Below are 21,372 nucleotides of genomic sequence, written 5' to 3' on the forward strand. Positions count from 1 at the left end.
GCAGCAGCCTGGCCTGTGGGGCAGCCCTCTGCACCCGCCTGTGTTCTTGTTTCTGTTGGGAACTCTCCAGAGCAGCGTGTCTGGGAACACTTCCAGCTGTGCCGCCAGACCCAGACGCAGGTGACGGCCTTTCGTCTGTACCACAGGGAGACCGAGAGGAAATTAAATGTCATTTGCCCCCTGCACAGCAGGTCGTTGCCAGATCAGACACTGCTGATCAGAGCTGTGCAGAGGGCACCCGAGGGAAGGCTTATGTCTGCAGCCATGTCCTCTGAGCTGTGGAGACTCCCAGGTGATGGTCTGGCTTGCTCCCAGGGCTTTCTCTACCCAGCTGGGTTCACCCTGGCCTGGAGCCCAGCTCAGTGCAACATGGCAGATGTGGCCTGTGCCAGGTCAGAGGTGCATGAGTACCAGTGGGAGGGAATGGAGGGGAAGGGCAGGGCCTGGCAGTAGAGGACACACAGGACACAGTGAGGTGATCAGCTGCGTAGTATTGAGGAAAGAGCAGGGCCTTTAGAATTAAGAGACCCAGGTTCGAATCCTGCCTCCACTACTTATCAGTTATAGATGTGACTTGGGAAAGTCAAATTACCACTCTCAGCCTCCATTTCTTCATCTGTAAAATTATAGGCAGCTCTGGCTCCTGACATCTATGGAGCAAGTAGCTTCCTGTTAGGACAGGTGCCTGGGTCTTCTTCATGCCACCTCCCCCAGGTCTAGAAGAATGACCTGTAACTTTAACCCCTTGCAGTGGGCAGGCCTCACTGCAAAGTGAGATAGCTGAAGTTGGTATGAAGTGGGGTGGGTGCTAAGTCTGGGCAGGAAGACACAGCTGGTCATCTCTCCCTGCCTGAGGCTCTTCCTTCTTGTCCTAGTTCCTTCAACTAAGTGTCCCAAGGCCTTGATGAGATGAATATGGGGGATGGTGGTAAGGTGAGGTGGGAGACTTTCCAGAGGTCAAACATCTTAATTGTGGGTCTCAGCTGGCTCCCTCCAGCCTCAGCCCTGCACTTCCCAGCCCCTCCCTTCCCTTGAAATCCTGGCGGGGGGCTGTAGTTCTCAGCTCCGCAATGACATTTAGTAACAGGGCTTGGGGAAAAGATGTTTAAGATGGCGAAAGTTCTCCCTAGAAAACTCCCCACCCCCCACCTCGCCCCCCATCTGAAGCATGGCTGCTGGTGGTGAAATTCATTAGTGTTCCCTGACAGGCAGTGGCGACAGAGGCGCTCGCTGTCTACTTCCCGCTCCCTCGCTCTCGTGCTCTTCTTCACGCACACTGATATTTAAAGCTGATGGGCTGCTTATAGACTTCTTGTACCATGACAAGTTTGGGGAGGGGGGTGGGGGAGGAAGAGACAGACAAGGAGCCAGCTGTCACGCTGGTATTTCAAACAGTACTCTCTCCTGACCCTTTGCAGGCTCCAGCAAGTGTATCATCTTTCTGAAGCCTGTGGTTGGAATTGTAACCTGCAGCCGTCCCAGAGGACAGGGGCAAGCGTGGGGGCAAAGTGGGCTGAGAAGGCAGGAGTACATTCTCCCAAGGCTGTGAGCAGGCAGAGAAGAATGGAGGGACAGTGTGTGCATTTTCACATGTGCTTGTTTGAGCAGAGGGGATTGAAGCTGAGTCTCTGTAAGTGCTCCGTGACATTGCTTTCCCATCACCAGAAATGAGGTGGCCCTTTCTCAGTAGTCTCTCCTAGAGTGATCATTATGTTTACTCTGTGGTTATCTTCTGGATATGCCTGGAAGCTCTCATAGGAATCAGGTTTGATTAGCCTCTACCTTGAGGGTCCTGGGTCTCAGTGATACTCCATAAATATGTGGTTGTCAACTGAGGTAGAAAGTTCTCCAATTTTGTGTCTAGACTAGGGTCTTGGCTTTTATTCCTTGGTATTTGTGTACTGATTCTTTGGATTTGGAGAATGAGTTCCAAGGTGCCTTCTCCATCCATAACTCCTCCCCTCAGCCTAAGCTTCTTGGAATTCATTTTTGCAGGTGTTGAGTGGTTCTGGAACTTTCCCTTTGCCTGTCACCCCCAGTAAGGCTTCTCCAGTATCCTTTTCCTGAGTAAGGAACTATCTTCTCTATGCAGGTGACCTGGAAGGATCTCCAAAGGCTGTTGGAGGTTTGGTCTCAGCTGATCTCCTCCTAGCTGGAGTTAGTTCCATGAACCCTTATTTATAAAGCAAGTTTCTTTTGGCTGTCTCCTTTAGCCCTCACACAGCAGGGCGTGGAGGTGATGTCACTTGCCCAAGGAGAGATGGCCACTTGGCCAAGTTGTCTCTTAGTGCAGTGGAGCCATAGTGCTGAATGAGGGTTGAACTGCACTCTTCACCATTAGGGGCTTTTCTAGCTCCAGGTCCCACAGTGGGAGAGGTCCCTGAGAACAGGCCAGGCTCCTCTCCTCCAAACCCCTGCCGTCAGTACTGCCATTGGCATCCTCAGTTTCAGGCACAGCGGGGGTGGGTGGGGGCGGGGCAGAGAGGGGTTACACTCAGAAAACATCCTATACATCTTCTGCTGGAGGGTGGAGTCAGAATGCTTCTTCTGTCTTAAGACTCAAGTCTGTTCTTGAACTGTGAAGGACCATCTTTGATGTGATCAGTTCCCATAACACCCCCAGCCCCCATCCTTTCCCCCACCCAGCCCTCCCCAGCACTCTGTCCTATAGGCTTCTAACAGGTTTTTGGCTTAGTGCTGATGTCTCTGGGCAGCACTTTTCTCTCCCTATTCTCTCTGGTTACTACATTGCCTAAAAGCACTGTTAGGCCTGCCTTGGGTGGGCCCATGCTGTGTCTTCTGACATGGTGCATCTTGTAGGTGAGATGGATACTAATCAGCTTTCATAAGTAGGATGCTAGAGCATTAATTTTTTATACATCAGCAGCAGCCAAGTGAATGAATTCAATTATGAGTCTGCTTTCTCTCTACTCTCCTCCCCACAATGTGGTGGTTCAGAGCTGAGACTAAGAACCTGTTGAAATGAGAAACCCCTATTTCCTGGCTTGACCCCCTCACTAATTCGGGTTAAATTGCTATGCTATTGCAGTGGTGACACTTTGTATCTGCCTCTGTTTGTATAAGAGGATGCAGTGGGGGAGGAAGGACCAATTTGTGCAGATATAAAAGGTGTCACGGGCAGATAACTAACGTCCCGGCCTCGTGCCTGCTCTCATTGTTGCTCAATTTGCTCTGTGTGTAAGCCCAGCCTTTCCCTCTTCCTTCCTTCCCTCCCCTTGGTCATATTTTACCTCGATGCCACAGTGTAATGATGCCCTGCGTAGTGGGGGAGGAGATAGGCACCTCTGGCTGACAGCCCTTCCTGATAACCAAATTCTAGCCCATCCATCACCAGCTACTCTCCTCAACTTGAGGAAAAGTGATCGTGAAAGGCGTGCCGTTTATCACCCGGGGTCTGTTTATCTCCTCTGGGTCGGGGAATGGAAACAGGAGAGACAAAGAGCTGGGTTCCCAGCTAAGTGCTGCCTAGGCTGGGGTAGCCTGCGTGTGCTGGATACAGACTCACACCATGCTGACTGTGGAGGCTCTGGCTAGGTAGGACTCCCAGACTGGGATCCAATGGGAATGGGACCTTTTCTGAGGCCCAGCCTCAGATTTGGAGAGAAGCATAGGAAATTGTGGCATTTTTGAGATTCAGGGCAGGTAGCGACAACATTCTTTGAGGATGTGTATTGGAATAGCAAGAGTAGAAACTGCATGGAAACAAGCCCCACCTAGCCCTCATAGATGTCCTCTTGGCAGGATCTTTCATCTGGCTTGTTGGCTGGTTGGCTGGCTTCTACTGGCCTACTCCTTCCCCAGGCCAGGCCTTCTGTGCCTCCATGTTCCAATGATGACTTTGAAGAAGACTTCCTACTCTTCACCTTTGCTCCTCAGCACTCCCCCGTTTCTGCTTTTCAGATGGAACATAGTAGTTTGCTCCTGCAGGTGAACAGTATGTGCATGTCCTAGAACTGTTGGGCACCAAGACTGATGACCCACATCACTCCATGATCCAGGTCCCATAGCCTTTCCTGTGAAGCAGAAAAGGGTCAAGGGTGGCTCCAGAGTCTGCCGGTCCCCCTCCTGTTTAAGGTCTTAAGTCTGCTAAAAGTGAACATGATATGCATCTCCCTGAGTTGGGTCTGTCCCTAAGACTTGAAGAGTTAAAAGCATGTAAGGAATAGCGTCTGTGACCTTTTCCGGTGCTGGTGCCTGCTCTCCTGCTGTTCCTGGCTGTTGGTGTCTGTCTGTCAGATCTCTGTAGATGCTGCTGGTCTCCCTGATACAAGCCTTGCAGGTGTCCCCCAGCTCTCCTTTGCCTGGTCTTCAAAGCTGAGCTCCTGCTCACAATGGCTCCACCTTGGCCATACCCATTAGTGAGGGGGGTGTTCCCTTAATGAGCTATTCCCCTGCTTGGCTGGCGCCGAGCTAGCCACACCTGTTTGCCATCAGGGCTGTCTGGGCCCAGCCAGAGTGGCTCAGTTGCAGGTGGTAGGGCTGAATGAGGGGTGGGCTGGGCTGGACTCGGCTCAGCTCCTTTTGCTTTGTGCTGTGTGCTTGGGGGGCGGAGGTGAGGGAGTTTCTTACACGCCTGTTCCCTGCATATTTTTCTCTTCTTTCTAAGCAGGGGGAGGACTCTGATTTCTTTTTTTGTTGTTCAAAAGGAGTAATAAGGGAACTTGAGGAGCACCCCGTCTTTTCTAACTTTCCCCTGGAGTAATGAGGAGCCTGTCAGGCTCTGAGGTACTGTTCTGATGACCCTGAGGGGCCAGTGTGATAAGAACTGGGCCACATGGCAAGTACCAAGGGTAGAGCCCTTTCTGCCTCTGGGCCCCATAGTATTTGGAGAGAATCATGTCCTTTGCTTTAGAGCCCACAGGCAGGACTGGGGGGCCCTTCCTTAAAGGGGCCTCTTGCATTCATGAATCTGAAGGAAGTTTTGATTTGGTTGAAAAAAATCTCATTCCTTTTTATGACCTGGACATAATTGGCTCTTTTCTATTGGCCATCAGTGATGTCATTCCGACCCTCATAAAGAAGGGGAAATCACACCTGTGGACTTGGTGCATAAAATTTCATTGGGCAACAGTAATAAGCATGACCAGATGATGTTTGGGCAGTTGGGGAGCTTTGTGCCCAGTGAATCCAGCTGCATGGAGACCTGGGCACCATAAACCTGCCTGCACGTTCATGCCCGCAGGCTAGTCCAGGGCCCACTGCCAGTGGCTCTTGGGATCAGTATCTTGTAGGAACTTACAGCATTCAGACCCTTTGTGCCAGGGGGACTTTTGCCCTTTTCCTTTCCAAGTTGGTGGAACCATGTACCCACTGACCCTAGGCTTAGGTTCCTGAGAACCTTGGGCTGGCCAGTTAGCTCAGCTGGTTGGAGAGCAGCCTTGTAACACCAGGGTCATGTGTTTGGATCCCTGTACTGGCAAGCTACCAAGAGGGAAAAAAAAAAAAAAAAACATTTTAAAAAACCCAAAAAACCTTGAACCCATGTGTGACCTTCGGCAGTGACCACCATGCTACCTGCTTCTAAGCCCATACGCTTTGCCTTCCCAGGGACTGTAAAGAGCTCTGAGTGCATCTATGTGATTGAGCGAATCTTTTTTCTTCTCCGAGCCTCAGTTTCCTCTTTTGTGTAGGGGCTGATGACCACTCTAACCCGTCTTCCTCACAGTGTTAATCTCTGGGTGCTTTCTAAGCGGGGGTAAGGTTGTGTGATAAGAACATGTATATGTTTTCCTATGAAGCACCTGGAAGTTCAAGTTCTGGCATTTGGCTTCATGTTTCTTATGAAGATGGGGCTGGACCCTGATATATTTTATTACTTGTGTCTTGGAGTCATAGGACTAGGACCACCCAGAGGATAACTCAAACACCTGAATGGCTGTGAGTGAGTCTGCAAACTGCATGTGTACCTGCAAGTGACTAGAGCCCTTGGGTGAGAATTATAGTCTCCATTCCCCATGTACTTTGAACAGATATGAAGTATAGCCTGGCACTCAGGATTGCTGCTGACCTATATCTAAGGCTGAGTATTCAGCCTGGCAATCTGTCTGTCTGGTCTGTCCTCATTGTAACCCCTCTCATAGAGGTCCTCCTCCGAAAGGAGCAGGCAGGATCCTATTGACCTGGACCCTTCCTAACTGGGTAGAAATATCTACAGCTGTCCTTTACCCTTGAAATACTTCTGAAGAGGGAGCCCCTTCCTCCCCCAGGGCTAGCCGGAGCCAATAGGACTCCTGACTTGTGTCAACTAAGAGAATCAGGAGGTGCTGTGTTGGCTAATGGAGAGTGAGATAGGGGCTCCCTGCCTTTTGCTGGCCAGTCCAACTGACCTGTTCCTTTGCAGATTCTGCTGCTTCTAATGGCCCCCTTCATTCACAGACTTTAATGTGACTTCTAAAATAGCTGAGCTTAGCAAGCATTTTCACAAATACCAAGGATAAGGAACATGAAAGAAAAATTGAAGGAAATAAAAGTTTTCAGCCAGATTACAGTTCTGCTTCTTAGGCAACCATTCTAGCTCCTATGGCTCCGTTTCATCCTTAAAAACCTTGCCTAATTTCCTCATATTCTTGGTCCTTGGTCCCTGGTCCCACATGGGCACATTTATCTGGATAGTCTGTCATCATCTTGGCCTCAGCCAGAATTTTCCTTCCAGGAAACTGACTGGTTATAGTTAATGTCATTGTGCCATCTAAATGTTTGAAAGGAACCTGCCCCTCAGGTAGGATATCTTGGGTCTTATAAAAGTAAAACCTTACCGTACTGCCTGAAACATGGGAATCAACTTCCTGTTAGTATCTGTCAAATATTTGAAGGGTAATTGGACGGAAGGCTGGACTGCCCTTGAACTTTCTGGGGTTGAGTCATTTCAACTGGATTCTCATAGCCAAACTTCCTAAAAAAAAAGGAGTTTGCACTTGTGATCTCTACTTTCTTATCTCTCACTCACTCTTCAGCATTTTATAGGCTGCCTTCTGCCCCCCCCCCCCTTAGCCACTGATGCCCCTCTCACCAAGATCACTTTGGATCACCTCATTCCCAAATCCATTGGGTTTTTTTCAGCTCTCACCTTGCTTGACCACTCTGTGGCAATTGACACTAAGGACCTGCATTTTAAGCTCCAAAATCAGTTATGTATTCCAGAAGAGGAAGCATGCTTTTACACAGTTTAGGTTGCTCACAGGTAATGTGAAGTAGGGTCAAAAGAACAAGTGTGACCTTGGGTGTCTGATGCCCTGAAAAAGGTCTGGGGCCCTGTTCCCTGGGAATGGGGGTGGGTAGGTGGGTGAGTCCCGACTTACAGCATATTGGCGCTTGAGGAACTCTTGAAATTTCTGAGGGTATGTGGCCTGGAGAAGGGAACTCTGGGGGAAGCTTTCTGGGCCCTCAGATCTTGAAGGGTTATGCAGGGAGAGATGGAAGTCTTGTTCTCTCTAGTTTCTAAAGACTTACCTTGGACTCATGGGTGGAAGTTATGGGGAGATAGATTTTAGTTTAGTATTTAAGGAAGGATGTTCTAAGAATTGAGTCTAAAATTGGAGCAGGCAGCTGTATGAAGTAGTGAGTTCCTTGTGTGTGATGATGGTCTGGTAGAAGTGGCCTGGTTTCATTCTAGCTTAGTAAAATTTGCAAGACAGTAGCATGGAAATAAAATAAACAACAAAAAAGAACAAGACATTAGCCTGGGCCCTCTGCTAATCTCACTCTATACTCTGCCCAAGTATCTTATCTACTCTCATGGCCTTAACTTTACTTAGATTACATAAAGATTCAGCAAACTATATCCTGAGATCAGACCTCTCTTTAAAACTGGATATCCAGCTGCCTCTGAGACATCATTCTGCTGCCACATGTCTCCTAGGCACCTCAAATTCAGCAGACATTGAGCGCTTACTGTGTTCTAGGCATGTATCTAAAACTGCATTCCCAAACTTCTACCTCCTTCCTTAGTCCTCGTGGACTAAGGGTGGGGCAGTGGGAACAATCTGCTCCAGTTTGGGCACTAAGTGGAGGGTACACTATACATGGAGAATTTAAACGATAATAAAATTGATTAAATGCTGGCCTGCTCTAGATGTCAAATATGCTCTCTCTGCCTCTGTCTCCTTCTTTATGTCTATCTTAGTGGATAGCATGAAGCTAGCCAAGCCACAAATCTTTGAATTGGGCTCTACTGCTTTCTCTCATTGGGCCCACATCCCATTTGGTTACCAGTACCTCCTTTATATCTCTGTGTCTGTTCTTTGATCACCGTCTCTACCACTGCTGTCTCTAGTCTCTTGTCTACTGCTCTGCTTTGTTAGTCTATTGTTTTGGCTGCCCCTAGAATAATCTTGGTAAATCACAACTCTTCAGAGGTTCTCCATTGCCTGTGGCCAGCCTTTCTCTTAGGAAGAAAACTCTATGGTCTTTCTACTATAGTATTTTCTTCCTCCATCCTTCCATGTGGCCCCATACTCCAACTTAAGGCTCTTTTTATCTACTTCTTTTATTGTTCATTTCTCCAAATAAACTGAGCCCTTTATGGACAGGGATTAAGTCTTACTTTTTGAGTCCTAAGTTCCTGACCCTCATTAGACATCAGTACATCCGTTTGGTTGAATGGATTTGTGTAGGTAAAATGTCATCATCAGCTAGAGGGGGAGACAGTTGGTCAACTGTAATTTAAAGACAAAAAGAGAAGAACAGTACCTTGGTTTAAGTTCTGACCTTCTCTTACCTTTTTGCATGGTCTCTTCTCTATCTGAAAAAAAACCTTTAGCTAGAAGTTTAAATGTGAGCTGAAGCCCCTGCCCATCTATCTCTAAGTCATGTGCTCTTTCTTTCTCTTCTCTTGTCTCTTTGTCTCTCTGCTGAAACAAAACAACAATAATTGGAAAGAACATAGGCTTTGGAGTCAGACAGAACTGGGTTTGGTTCTCAATACTATCATTTTTAGCTGTGGGACCTTAGGTAACCTCTCTGAATCTTGTTTTCTCGTCTGTAAAATGTAGACAACAGTACCTACCTCACACATTGCTTTGAAAATTAAGTATGAAAATGTGAATAAGGTACTTAGCATACTGTAGGCCATTAGAAAGCAGTAGCTGTTGATATTATTTTGAATAGTCTCCAGACTCTCACATTTGGATCTGAGGCCTGGATCTGGAGCCCAGTGTCCATGGTGCTGGAGGTGGGGTCCCTTTCTTGGGGTGGAGTGGGACCCATGGCTAATGGGTTGGCTTTTTGAGGTCTATTGTCCTGTAGACTCTGTTGGACTTCCTAGCTTAAGACTCCATACCTGGGACATGGGTTTGCCCAACTTGTTCTCTCTTCCCTTTCTTGTAGGCTCCCAGGCCAGTGCCAGTACTTGGGCTTGCCAGTGGCGGATTACTTCAAGCAGTGGATTAATCTGAAAAAGGTACTGTGTCTGAGCCCCACCCAGGTGCTTCCTCTGGTTCTCCTGTGCCTCTCCTGTGTCTCTGTTCTCTTTCCTTTTCTTTTTGTACTTCTCTTTTCTCAACATCCCTCCTTCCTCTTCCCTAGCTAAGATGCACTGAAATGTTATGTTTATTTCTGGGAGTGGGAAACTGCTTGGGTACCAGGCGGCTGGGTGGAATATGATGCTGCCCTAGTTGGTGTCACCTAGACATGCAATGTAGTCCCAGTTAAGGGGATTTTCTAGGGTTCTCACTCAGAGCTGAATCTCTAGACTAAGCTGCATAGCCTCTAGGAAAGATGTGCTAGCTGAACCTCTGGGAAAGTATTCTCCTTTGATGTCATGATAAGTGAGGCCTCTGGCCCTCTTGACTGGCCCTGGTATCTCCTTCTGCTTGGGAGGTAGAGTTCATCAAGCTTTGGTCCTGCTTAGCCCAAGCAGAGCCTTGCTCCTGTGAGAAAGGGCCATGGAAACTAGAGCCCAATTCCCTTTGGGCCTGATGGAGGAGACTGCCACTCATGCAGCACCAAGCACCTGGGGAGTTGGTGCTGAGGCTGTGGGCTGGGAAGGACCCTGTGTACCTGGGATAGTGGGCCCTGGCAGAGAATGAATTACCCAGAAAACTGTACTTTTCTAGTGTGTGCTTCCTAGGTAACCAGAGGAAAGGATGTATAGGAATGGACTTCCCAGATCCCTGCTCTGGAGGGATCCTTGCTCTAAGGGGCCCATCCACTGGGGAGACTCACCCCCATAAGTCATTCTGATATAAGGACAACAGCCTCATGCCACTGGTCAGCTGAGTAATCCTGGGAAACTCAGAGAAGGGAAAACACACCAGGGGTCAAGTTATGGGCGCCCAGGGGACTCAGAGAAGAGAGAGGTCTTTGCAGGGGTCAGGCTATGTATTGTGAGGATTTAGGTCCTGAACTGGGCATTCAAAGAAGGCAGAATGTGGATATGAGGAGTAGAGAATGCTTTCTAGGCAGGGAAAAGCAGCATACTTTCAGTTCGTGTGTCGGCTAGAGCTAAGCGAGCATGTGGAAGAACAGTGAAGGAAAAAGTTTTGTTAAGTATTTGTGCCACACTGAGAATGACCTTGGACTTAGTTCCTTGCTACACGTGGCACATTTGTGAACTCCTTTGCTTTCCACTAGTGTACAGGTCTTTTGTACTCTGTCTTGTTTGTACTTTGACCTCTACCTCCCTCTCCTGCTGACCTCCAGGCAACTAAGCAACTGCAACTTAGTACTTCTCATCTTTGGCTGAGGAGGCTTGGCTGTGTCACTTCCCTCTGTCTGAAATGTTCCCCAGTTTTCTTCATCAGGGATATTCTCTCTCCTTGAAGATTCAACTTCTATTGATATCACTTCTGTTGATAAGCTCAGCAGCCGGTCTCTTGCCTCAAGGATCCTTGGCACTTGGGACATATTGGTGATCTTAGTTAAAACTGAGTCCACGTGTGTTTCTTTCCAGACATGTCCATCTGGAGCAAAGAGACTGAGTCTGGTTCCTTTCTGTGTTCCCAGTGGCTAGACCAGGGCTGGGTACAGAGTGTGTGCTTAGTGAATAATTCCTGACTGACTCATCTTTGAGAACTAGCTCCATGGAGGCCTTCTGACACAGGGCTTGGCGGGGCTAGGCATGTAGGTGTGGCTGGGTGTGCGCTCCTGGAAGACAGCATGCCAGCTGTCAGAGCACATCTAAGGCTGCTTGCTGGCCTCAGCAAATGCAATGTGAAGGCCCGGCCAGGCGAGGCGGGCGCTGACCATGAACAATTACTCTGTGAAGTTCACTAGACTTTTTGGTGTATGGATAGCTCCCTGCCTCTAGGTTCCCTAGCAGAAAGGCAGGAAAGCAGCCGACCCATGTGGTAACATTGCCACTCAAGGCCACCTTGGTGCTGCTGGGCCCAAGGGTGAGAATGGAGACAGGCTGTCCTGAGCCTGTTCCACTTGGTTCTCTACCAGACTGTGCTGAGTTGTAGAGGGAGGGAATGGGTGCAAGGGGAAACTGAGGACTTCTGTTCCCAGTGGCCTTGTGATTTCCTCTCAGGAGGTAAACTGAGCAGGTCTGAGAAAAGCAAGGGTTCTAACTCTTTCCTTTCTGCTTTCCAGCCACATCATGCTCCAGGTCTGCTTAAGGGCCCAGCAGGAGAGATGGCTTCACTCTGGACTTTAGCTCAGTCCTTCCCAGCAACCATTCAAGAAAGGGAGATTGCAGAGACCTAAAGGCACAGGGGCATAGTAATCTTTCTGACTTTTATGCTGTGTGACTTAGTGCAGGCTGCAGCAAGATTCCTGCTCTCTTAAAAAGAGTAATGATAAAGGGCTGGCCAGTTAGTTCACTTTAGGTTAGAATGTGGTGCTGATAACACCAAGGTCAAGGGTTCGGATCCCCTTACCGGCCAGCTGCCCCCAAAAAAAGTAATGATAAAAGCAAAGCCAGAGAGGTCATTGCCAGGATTGCAGGAGTATTACGTAAAAGCCTAACTGCATGGCTTGTTTCTCGCTGTGTGACCCAGAGTCTGGCTATCTACATGATCCTCTCCTATCCTTCGTGTAACTTTGTCTTTCTTCCTTCTCCTTTCCTCCTCAACTCCCCTAGTGGAGATTTGCCCCATGAAAAAAGTGGGTCCTGGCCTGTTTGACCACCTGAGACCTGGCTAGTGAGTGAGCAGTTGGGACTGAATTCACCATCCCCATTTCCTGAGGCCTCTAATCTGAAAAGAGGCAAAATGTTGTCTTTCAGTTGCCCTCTTTTCTCCAGAAATGTGTGGGTTGCATCAGGAAAGAGCAGCTTTTCAATGGCTAGGTTTACCCATCTTCCGCCTCCACCTACTTCCCCTGTAGCAGAGTGGAGCAAGCCAGTGTTTGCTGACATTTGGAATGTCATTGAATAATCTTATACTCTTACTGAGCTGTCAGCTTAGAGAAGACTTGGGGCCCTGCTCCCAGCTCCCTCCAAGGGGTCAAAGCTGTCACTTAGGGGCCAGAAGAATACAAACATACACACACATGTATGCACATGCATAAATATACACCTGTGTGCTCATGTGAATGAATACACCCAAGTGCGTATACTCAAAATTGTATGTCCCACGTCCGTATGTGCATACATTTGTATGTACGTAGTAGTCACATAAACATAGTCACCTGCAGAAATATTTGGAGATATACACAGACATGAATGTGTTTAAACATACATATTTACAAAGTGTAAAGACAAATGCATGTGTATAAACATATACATCTTTGTCAGTAAATAAATATTCTCTACCTTTTGTGTGCCAGGTACTGTGCTAGGCCCTGAGGATATAACAGAAAAGATGGGTGCTGAATAAATAATTTCAGTTGCATTGAGTAACATGAACCAGTACAGTTTTGGATCATTTAATAAGGAAACTGACTTCATGGGGTGGGGTCGGAGAACAGTTCCCTGAGGAAGGAGGTCTAAGCTGAGACCAAAAAGATGAAGGAATTGGCTAAGCACAAATAGCATGTGATGAGGTTCTGAGGTGAAAAGAAGCCAGGAAGCTTCATGGAACTAGAATGCAAGTTCCAGGAGGACAGAGAATTTTTGGTTTTTATTCACTGTTCTATCCTTATTACTTTGAACAGTTCCTGGTACACAGAAGAGTAATCATCATTTGTTGAGTGCATGACTGCCTAAAGTATAGTGAATGTGGGAAGAGGAGAGTGGCATGAGATGAAGCTGAAGCTTGTAGACCACAGTTTGATTTTGACCTTTGTCTTTAGGGTAAGGGGAAACTATTAAAGGATATTAAACATATAAACATAAGAGAAGCATCATCTGATTTGCATTTTTAAGAAGCTCTCTGGCTGCAGTATAGAGAGAGCTAAGAGCAGATATGGGAGACCAGTTGCTTGTTTTTCTTAATGGGACTGCATTTGTCATTTTTGTGTGGGACAAATCATTGTGCGGGTGGCACTGCTGAACTTGCAGCATCCCCTGCCCCTGTTCATTGAATACCAACAGTGCTCCTCTCCAAGTCATTGTACAACCAAAAATGCTCTACCCCCCACTCTCCCCCACCGCAGTTCCAGTGGCCTTGATGGACAGGGGTGGGAGTGGAGAAGTACTGCCCCTGCTTGAGAACCACAGAATCAGAATTAGAACTAGAACCACAGAATTGCTGTTGTCCAAGTAAAAGATAATAGTTACTTGAATTAGACAGCACTGGAAATGTAGAGAAATGGACTGATTCTAGAGTGTTAAATGGTATAGTCAGTTCTGCTATAATGTAACATATAGGTTCCTAAAAATCACCATGTTATGGAAAGTCATGCAATTAAAATGTGATCAGGAGTACAACACTCAAAAACTTCATCAGTGACACATGAAAAGAGATAGGAATCTAATAAAAATGGTAGCATAGTTTTACACATGTTAAATGGTTAAGAAATACATAAATACTACAATAAATATGGCACTTTACCTTGAAAAAGACCCAAAGTTTGCTTGTGGATTTGGGCATGAGAAGGGTCATAGTTTGAGTTATTGTGAAGTGGTGGAAGATTTTCTGAGATCAGATGGAAAGTTGTAACTAGATGGATATGGCTTAAAACACGTGGTGATCTAAGTGGCTGGTAGATGTTTGAGGTGTGTGCATGTCTGTTTTGTATATTCCTACACAGCTCTGTTCAGCTGGGTGTAGTTTCCTGTGTTTATCTAGTGTTCCTTTTGGACAAAATCGCCCATAAACAAATGCAATATTTGCATTATGCTAAATTGTTCCCTAATACATCAATTGCATTGGAACAAATTTGTTCTTTCAAAAGGAGTGTTTTAGTAGCACTGAGTGTAATAAACAGGAAATAGTGATTTTGGCTGTGAGAGTTGAGGATGAAGGAGGAGCCCATGATAACTAACCCCAGGGTTTATGATTTAAGCAACTGGGTGAATTGGGATGAATTTACTGAAATAATGGAAGAAGTTTTAGGATTGGAAGAAAAGATAAATTCAGTGTGGGACATAATGAGTTTAGATGCCACTGAGATATTCTTATGAAGCTATTGAGAAGGCAGTTGAATATATAGGTCTGGACTGAGGGGTGAGGTCTGCATAACGGATATAGATTTGAGGGAGTTATTGGTGTATGATGATATAGGTATGTTTAGAACAACCTGGGTTGGTGAATCTACATTTTAAACTGTTAATCGTATAAAATCTAAATGCAGATTGAGTATGTCTGATGAAGATTTAGCATCCCAATTGAGATATGTTGTAAGTGTAAGTCAGATTTTGAAGACTTGGTATTAAAAAAAAAAAAAATGCAAAATTTCTTATAATTTTGGGCCGGCCCGGTGGCACACTGCTACAGTGTGCCGCTTGGGAGCGTGGCGGCGCTCCCTCCGAGGGTTCGGATCCCACATACAGACCGGTTCCCGCTCACTGGCTGAGCGAGGAGCGGGCGCAGCACCGAGGGTTGCGATCCCATTGCCGGTCCCGGTCCGCTGTGGGCGCGACACTGAGGGTTGCGGTCCGTTGCCAGACATGAAAAAAGACAAAAAGGGGGAAAAGAAAATTTCTTATAATTTTTTGTACTGATTACATGCTGAAATAATATTTGGATGTACCAAATTAAACAAAATATATTAAAATAATTTCATTGTTTCATTTTACTTTTTAATGTGGCTACTAGAAAAGTTTTAATTGCATAAGTGGCTCACATTATATTTTTACTGGACAATGCTGGGTTAGGCACCTGCATTGCTTAATCCTCACAACAACCCTGTGCAGTAGTTGCTATTATTTTTCACATTTTAAGGTTGAGAAAACCAAGGCGTAGAGCAATGATGAAACTTGGTTAATGTTTTCACGTTAGTATGTGGTGGAGTTAGAACTTAAACTTAGTTTTGCCTGACTTTTCATGCTAAAGAGACAGAGAAAGAGAGTAAAAGAATGGTAGAAGAAGAGAGACCATGAGGCTGTGGTGTTGCAGAAACCAAGGAAAGAAAGTATTTTTAGAAGGAGAGTGGTCAGTTCAGAGGGTCCACATAATGTAAAGACTAAAATACAAGCACTGGACTTAGTAACAAGGACCTCAGTGACCTTGGTGAAAACTTTTGAGTGGCATGATATGGACAGGAGCCAAATTGGAGTGAGTTAGGGAATAAATGAGAAATGAGATAGAGAAATTTTTAACTTTTTCAGAAATGTGGCTTTGAAGGAGAAAAGGACAAGAGCTGTGGTTGGGGCAAGTATGGGGTTGAGGCAGGTTTTGTTTCTTAAGATGGAAGATACATGTGCTTATATGTTTATAGGATCTATTAGAGAGGGAAAAGTTGAAGATACAGAAGAAGGAATTGGTAAGAGAGGTCTCTGAAAGGTGAAAGGAAATGGATGGAGAATCCAGGGTCTTGAAATTGGCTGTCTTCAGGAGGAAAGGCCCCTCTTCCATTGTAACAGGAGGGAAGGAGAGATGGATACAGATGGATGTAGGCAGGCTTGTAGATGTGCTGATGGCAAGCTGAGGTAGTTTCCATCCATTGGCTTTCATTCTTCTCTGCAAAACAGAAGATGAGTCATTTGCTGATAACTAATAGGGAAGGGCTGGGAAGGTGTGCAGAAAGTAGAAGAGGATTGCTATAGTTTTAGTAAAAAATGTATGTGTGAGCTTATTTGAAAAGTATAGTAGGATTTCTAGGCAGTGTTCTAGGCGGTGTTGAAGGTCCATTTGAGGGTGATGACATTAATTCATAGTTGAACCGCTCTGTTACTTATTTGAAAAGTATAGTAGGATTTCTAGGCAGTGTTTTAGGCGGTGTTGAAGGTCCATTTGAGGGTGATGACATTAATTCATAGTTGAACCGCTCTGTTCAATTGTATGGCTTTTCTTTAGTGGAGCTCAGCTGCCTAGCTCTGAGCATGGAGAAAGTAGACATTTAGATTTATCCAGAGTGGAGATTTTCCTCAAGGAGATGTGATGAAAGGTACAGCGAGTTGAAAATATTGTCAAGACAGCAATTGACAAGATGAACTATGGGATCTAAGCTGCATATTGAGGGAAGAGCAGAGAGCAGGGGGCCTGATGGATATGGAAAAAGTAGGTCCCTGTAAGATGAGGAACAGGTATACTGAGTACAATTGAGCATTCTAGATGGAAGGATTGGAGATTGTGGTTATAGAATAGGATGTCTGAATTAGTGATTTCAGAGATGGGGCAGTTCTAGGTGTTGGCAAGTTCCAAGGCGTAGTCATGGAAGTGAAGAGCTAAGGTTGGATGGAAGATAATGTTATTATAAATAAGGAATTGAGAAACAGAAAGGTTGGTTGAGACCTCCTTAAGGATGTGAGTATGTAGATATACACATGCACACAAAAAATATGTTTACCCACTGCATATGCACTGATACTATGTATAAACGTATGTACAAATGCATACCTACACATATACAATTCGTGTACATTCAGACCAAGCCATGCAAGTGTGTGGCACACACATTCACAAATTGTCTGGAATCCCTCTGATGCCTGGGCCCGATTGTGTGGGCTTTGGGGAAGCAGACAGACAGCTTTAGGAGGATTGAGTGAATCCTGGCAGACAGGGCTCAGCCAGTCATGCCGGCAGTTGTAGGGATAGGAGCCACCTAGAATTTAAAAGATGCAGTTGTTCCACGGTCTGTAGGGTATGAAGATTGCTGCTATACTTTTCTTCTGCCATCTGTACTCTGTGCCCTTCTACAATTTGTGGGTGCTCTGAAGGGCGTGGGATTGGGACCAGCTCTTAAAGAGAGAGTAAGAAGGAAAAGAACTTCCTGGGACCCTCCAAGAAGCATTCTGTCTCTCTCTCCCCACCTCCCACCCCCACCCCTTAAGAGGGGAAACCAGGAGAAACTGCTGAAGGGAGGGTTGGTATCTACGACTGAGTGCGACTTTTCCTGACCTTGGAGCATTCAGAGTCCCAATCAGCACAGTAATAAATTAAGGGCTTAAATTAAGGAATAAATTCTTGGCCTTAATGAAGTTCTTTGCTGGGGGCCATAGGCAGATCAGCAGGTCCTGATGATGCATATTCGAGACTTCATTGAATGGGCTGAGCTGGCTGGGAAGTTATCAGAAGTGAGAGGAGCCAAAACTCTGCTAGTCAGGTCACTTTTTTGGATCTGTAGGTATAAAGCTGCTCAAGTGATGGGCAGGCTGACAGAAGCTAGGACTTTTTATAGAAGAGTGGCTTCATAGTGCCAGCCACAGAGTCCCTCTAGTGGGACTATTAAGAAGTTAATTTGGAAAAAATAAGGACAAAACAAAAATGAAAATCAAGAAAGGTCCCTGCTGGGGCCGGCCCGTGGCTCACTCGGGAGAGTGCGGTGCTGATGACACCAAGGCCACGGGTTCGGATCCCATATAGGGATGGCCGGTTGCTCACTGGCTGAGCGTGGTGCTGACAACACCAAGCCAGGGGTTAAGATCCCCTTACCGGTCATCTTTAAAAAAAAAAAAAAGAAAGGTCCCTGCAAAGTGTTTGTTTGGTTTTATTTTGTAAGGAGGAGAATTTGCACTGAGTGCAGATGCTTCTGGGCCACTTAGTGGTCAGAACTAGACTAGGGCTGTGGTCTAGGTCTTTGGCGTCATCCAAGGTACAGAGCATTGTCCATGGGGCAGCAGGTAATTGTGGGCTGGTATACTGGTGGAAGCCACTCTGCAGGCCAAGTAGTTCAGGGCCTCTAACTGTCTTTGAGAAGAGACGTGCACAATTAACAGGACCAGAGCACTAGATATAAATAAGGGAGAGGTGGGTGCACAGGCACAGGCATGGGATAAGGAGAGGGTAAGTGGAGAGCAGCCCAGAGCACTTGCTCCTGGGTTTGATGCTGGAACCCTGGGAAGGGCCAGTCTTGGGGGCTGGAGGATACTGAATGGGAAGCCGAAACTAGAACCCAGGCCTCAAGGTCAGATCCTGAGTTCTTTCCCCTTTCATTTCACCCTCTGTAACATCTGCCCCTGGGGATAAGCTCTTAGGGTATAGTCCAGAGGAAGAGGAGGGAAGAATGCTGTGTTTGCAGTGGGGAAACTAGAACCCAGGCCTCAAGGTCAGATCCTGAGTTCTTTCCCCTTTCATTTCACCCTCTGTAACATCTGCCCCTGAGGATAAGCTCTTAGGGTATAGTCCAGAGGAAGAGGAGGGAAGAATGCTGTGTTTGCAGTGGGGGGCTGACCAGAGGTAGAGGGAATATCTCCTTTCTTCTCATCTCCCTGCCCCCATGGTGTAGTGCCCAGCCTGGGCTTTTCCTTTAAATATGTCTTACAGCTGTCTGAACTCTGAAATTTCTTTCACTCCTTCTCTCGCCTTGTTAACATGTGTTGCCTTTGGGGTAATCAGGGAAAAAATATTATGTCCTTTTACAATTACCGGGTTTTGGAATATTAAAATGTCTCGCTGCATCGGCACTGTTATTTTGATTGGTATTCTAACCTTTGACTAGCCCATAAAGCGCGCCGCTCCTGAAGCCAATATTGCAGGACTGAAATTTAATTCCGAAATGATTCCAGATAATAGGGAGACAGATAATATATGCATGAAGGATATTATGTTTGGACTAACTGCAGCAGGGCCAGGGCTGGGGAGCTGAATAATAGCCCAGAGTGAGTTATAATCTGTGGGACAGAAATGCCTTACTGTCAGGGCCAGGAGAGGAACTCTTAAATCAAAGGCACAGGAAAGGGTGTGATTGCAGGGTGCTTGTTTTGACAGGAAGAGCACCAGAGCCAAGAGGGTAGGGATTGAAGGCCATGCTCTGTCCTTTCTCTTGAGCAAGATATCAAGGCCCTGGATGATCTAGTTCATTGCACCATCCCTCTATATCTCCTGTCCTTCCATAACATTCCAGTCTTATCAAACTTCTGTTGCTTTTTGAATGTGCATAACTGTTCCACCTCCCTTTGCTTATGCTGTTCCCTTTGCTTATATTGGCTCTCCTCTTTAGTGAGTTGGAAAAACTCCTGTTCATCCTTTGAAACCCTTTTGTGTAAATCCTTCTCTGATGTTTCCCACCTCTGGTAGAAATAGCAAGTCACCTCCTTTGTATGTTTTAGAACTTTTCATTGAGCATGGTACATGCTCTTGGAATGGTCTGTTCACATGTTTGTTTTCCTGCTAGACTGTGAACTCCTTAAGGTCTATGTACCACCCATCTCTGTATTTCCAGCACTCAGCACTGGACCTGGCACACACTAGGCATCAACAAGCATTAATTGAATCCATACTGAATATTGGGCTGAACTAGTGAGCTTGAGTCCAGATGCCTGTTCCTCTGCCAGGTTTTCCAGATAGATAGACTTGGAAATAAGTTGCCTAAGGGCACATAGCCGGGAAGAGGTGAAGCTAGTATTCGAACTCAGGTTGGTATGCTCTTTTCCCCAGATCATATATATTAGACAGATGGGCATGGAAGGAGTTGGAGGTTAGTGTAGGAAAGACAGAAACTTACCTCCCTGACTCTTACCTTCCATAACCCAGACATGAGTCCTCTTTGCTAGAGACTGCATTGGTTCTTAGCACTCGTGAGACTCAAGTCCTGCAAGGGATTGTGCCTCCTGTTGCTGCTATAGACCTTTGGACAGTTATTCCACACAAAAGACACTTTTCTATTGTGAGTTTGTAACCAAGGATCAGGAAAGTACCTTGGGAAATGTACCTAGGTGTGGTTTTAGAGACCTCTTAGGGAAATAGGCAAGGCAGATTACAAAGAGCTCTTAGAAAATTTCACAGATGTTCCCTTCCCCTTTTAGGACTTGGTAAAACTTGTATTTTTGGTATGTAGTGATAGAGAATGTACATAATGAAAAAAAAAAAAACTAGTGAATTTGGTTGGTTTTTAAATGGATTTGTATTTTGTTAATTACAATACTATGCATAAACCTGGAAAAGTAGTATGGCTATGTGTGAGACTTACCCTTCGTTTAGTCTTCAGGTGACACATGGTGTATACACTGGACCCTGGAGATGTACGGATGTGGCGCACAGGCTAGAGACCATTCGTGCAGGAGAAAGCTTTGGAGCCGGATGAGACTGGCTCAGATTTTAATATCTCTATCAACTAGCTGTGTGATCTGGAGCAAGTCCCTCTCTGAACCTATAAAAAATAACTAATGATAATAATATCTGACACATAGAACTTAGGCTCTGGAGTCCAACAGGCCTGATTTAGAATCTTGGCTCTATACTTACTAACTGTGGGATTGTAGGAGAGTCACTTAACTTCTTTGAGCCTCAGTATCCTCCTCTGTAAAACAAGAAAAATAAACTTACCTCCTGGAGTTGGCCTAAGGATGAAATGATAGCACTATGCCTCCGTCCTTCCCTTGTCCTGGTACTGACCACTAGAGATGAAATGACTAGGCTACAGGGAGAAGAGGGGTCGAGGAGATGGGAGCTCAAGGTAGACATATCGGACTTTGTGGGAAGGAGCTAAAAAAGAGAGAGAGAGAGACTACCCAGCAGAGTTCATGTGAATATCGGCAAGGATGAGCTTAATGCTGCCTTTGGGATAGCTTGCCTTCAGCTCACACTGAGGAACAGAGTCGATCATCTCATGCCCTTGACTCCAGCTGCTTTCCGCATGCCTGGCTGTCCAATGGAGTACAGAGTTACATTCACCTTAAGTCAGTTCCTGGCCCTATCTCCTACCTATGTTTATGACCTTGGACAAGTTACTTACCTTTTCTGAACCTTGGTTTCCTCATTTGTAAAGTGGAGATAATTAATAATAATAATAATAAGTGCTTTGTACAGATTAACTCACTTAATCCTCAAACAACTCTATCAGTACTGTTATTAACCATTATACAGATGAGGAAACTGAAGCACAGAGAGGTTACGTACCTTCTGCAAGGTCCAACAGCAAGAGAGTGATTGGAATCTAGACAGTAGGCTCCAGAGTCCCTGCTCTTTTTTTTTTTTTTTTTTTTTTTTC

The 21,372-nt window shown here is 46.0% G+C and overlaps 1 protein-coding gene across 4 annotated transcripts in view; it reads left to right on the top strand.

Moving 5' to 3' along the window:
• Positions 1–21,372, top strand: part of ERI3 (ERI1 exoribonuclease family member 3) — a 129,844-nt gene that overhangs the window by 56,709 nt on the left and 51,763 nt on the right. For all 4 annotated transcript variants that reach the window (XM_008570378.1, XM_008570377.1, XM_008570374.1 and 1 more), the window contains one exon: positions 9,346–9,418. In XM_008570378.1, the coding sequence (XP_008568600.1) occupies positions 9,346–9,418 (73 nt within the window). The remainder of the gene's footprint in view (positions 1–9,345; positions 9,419–21,372) is intronic.

Source organism: Galeopterus variegatus, unplaced genomic scaffold, assembly GCF_000696425.1.
Source record: "Galeopterus variegatus unplaced genomic scaffold, G_variegatus-3.0.2 Scaffold598, whole genome shotgun sequence".
Classification (NCBI taxonomy): domain Eukaryota; kingdom Metazoa; phylum Chordata; class Mammalia; order Dermoptera; family Cynocephalidae; genus Galeopterus; species Galeopterus variegatus.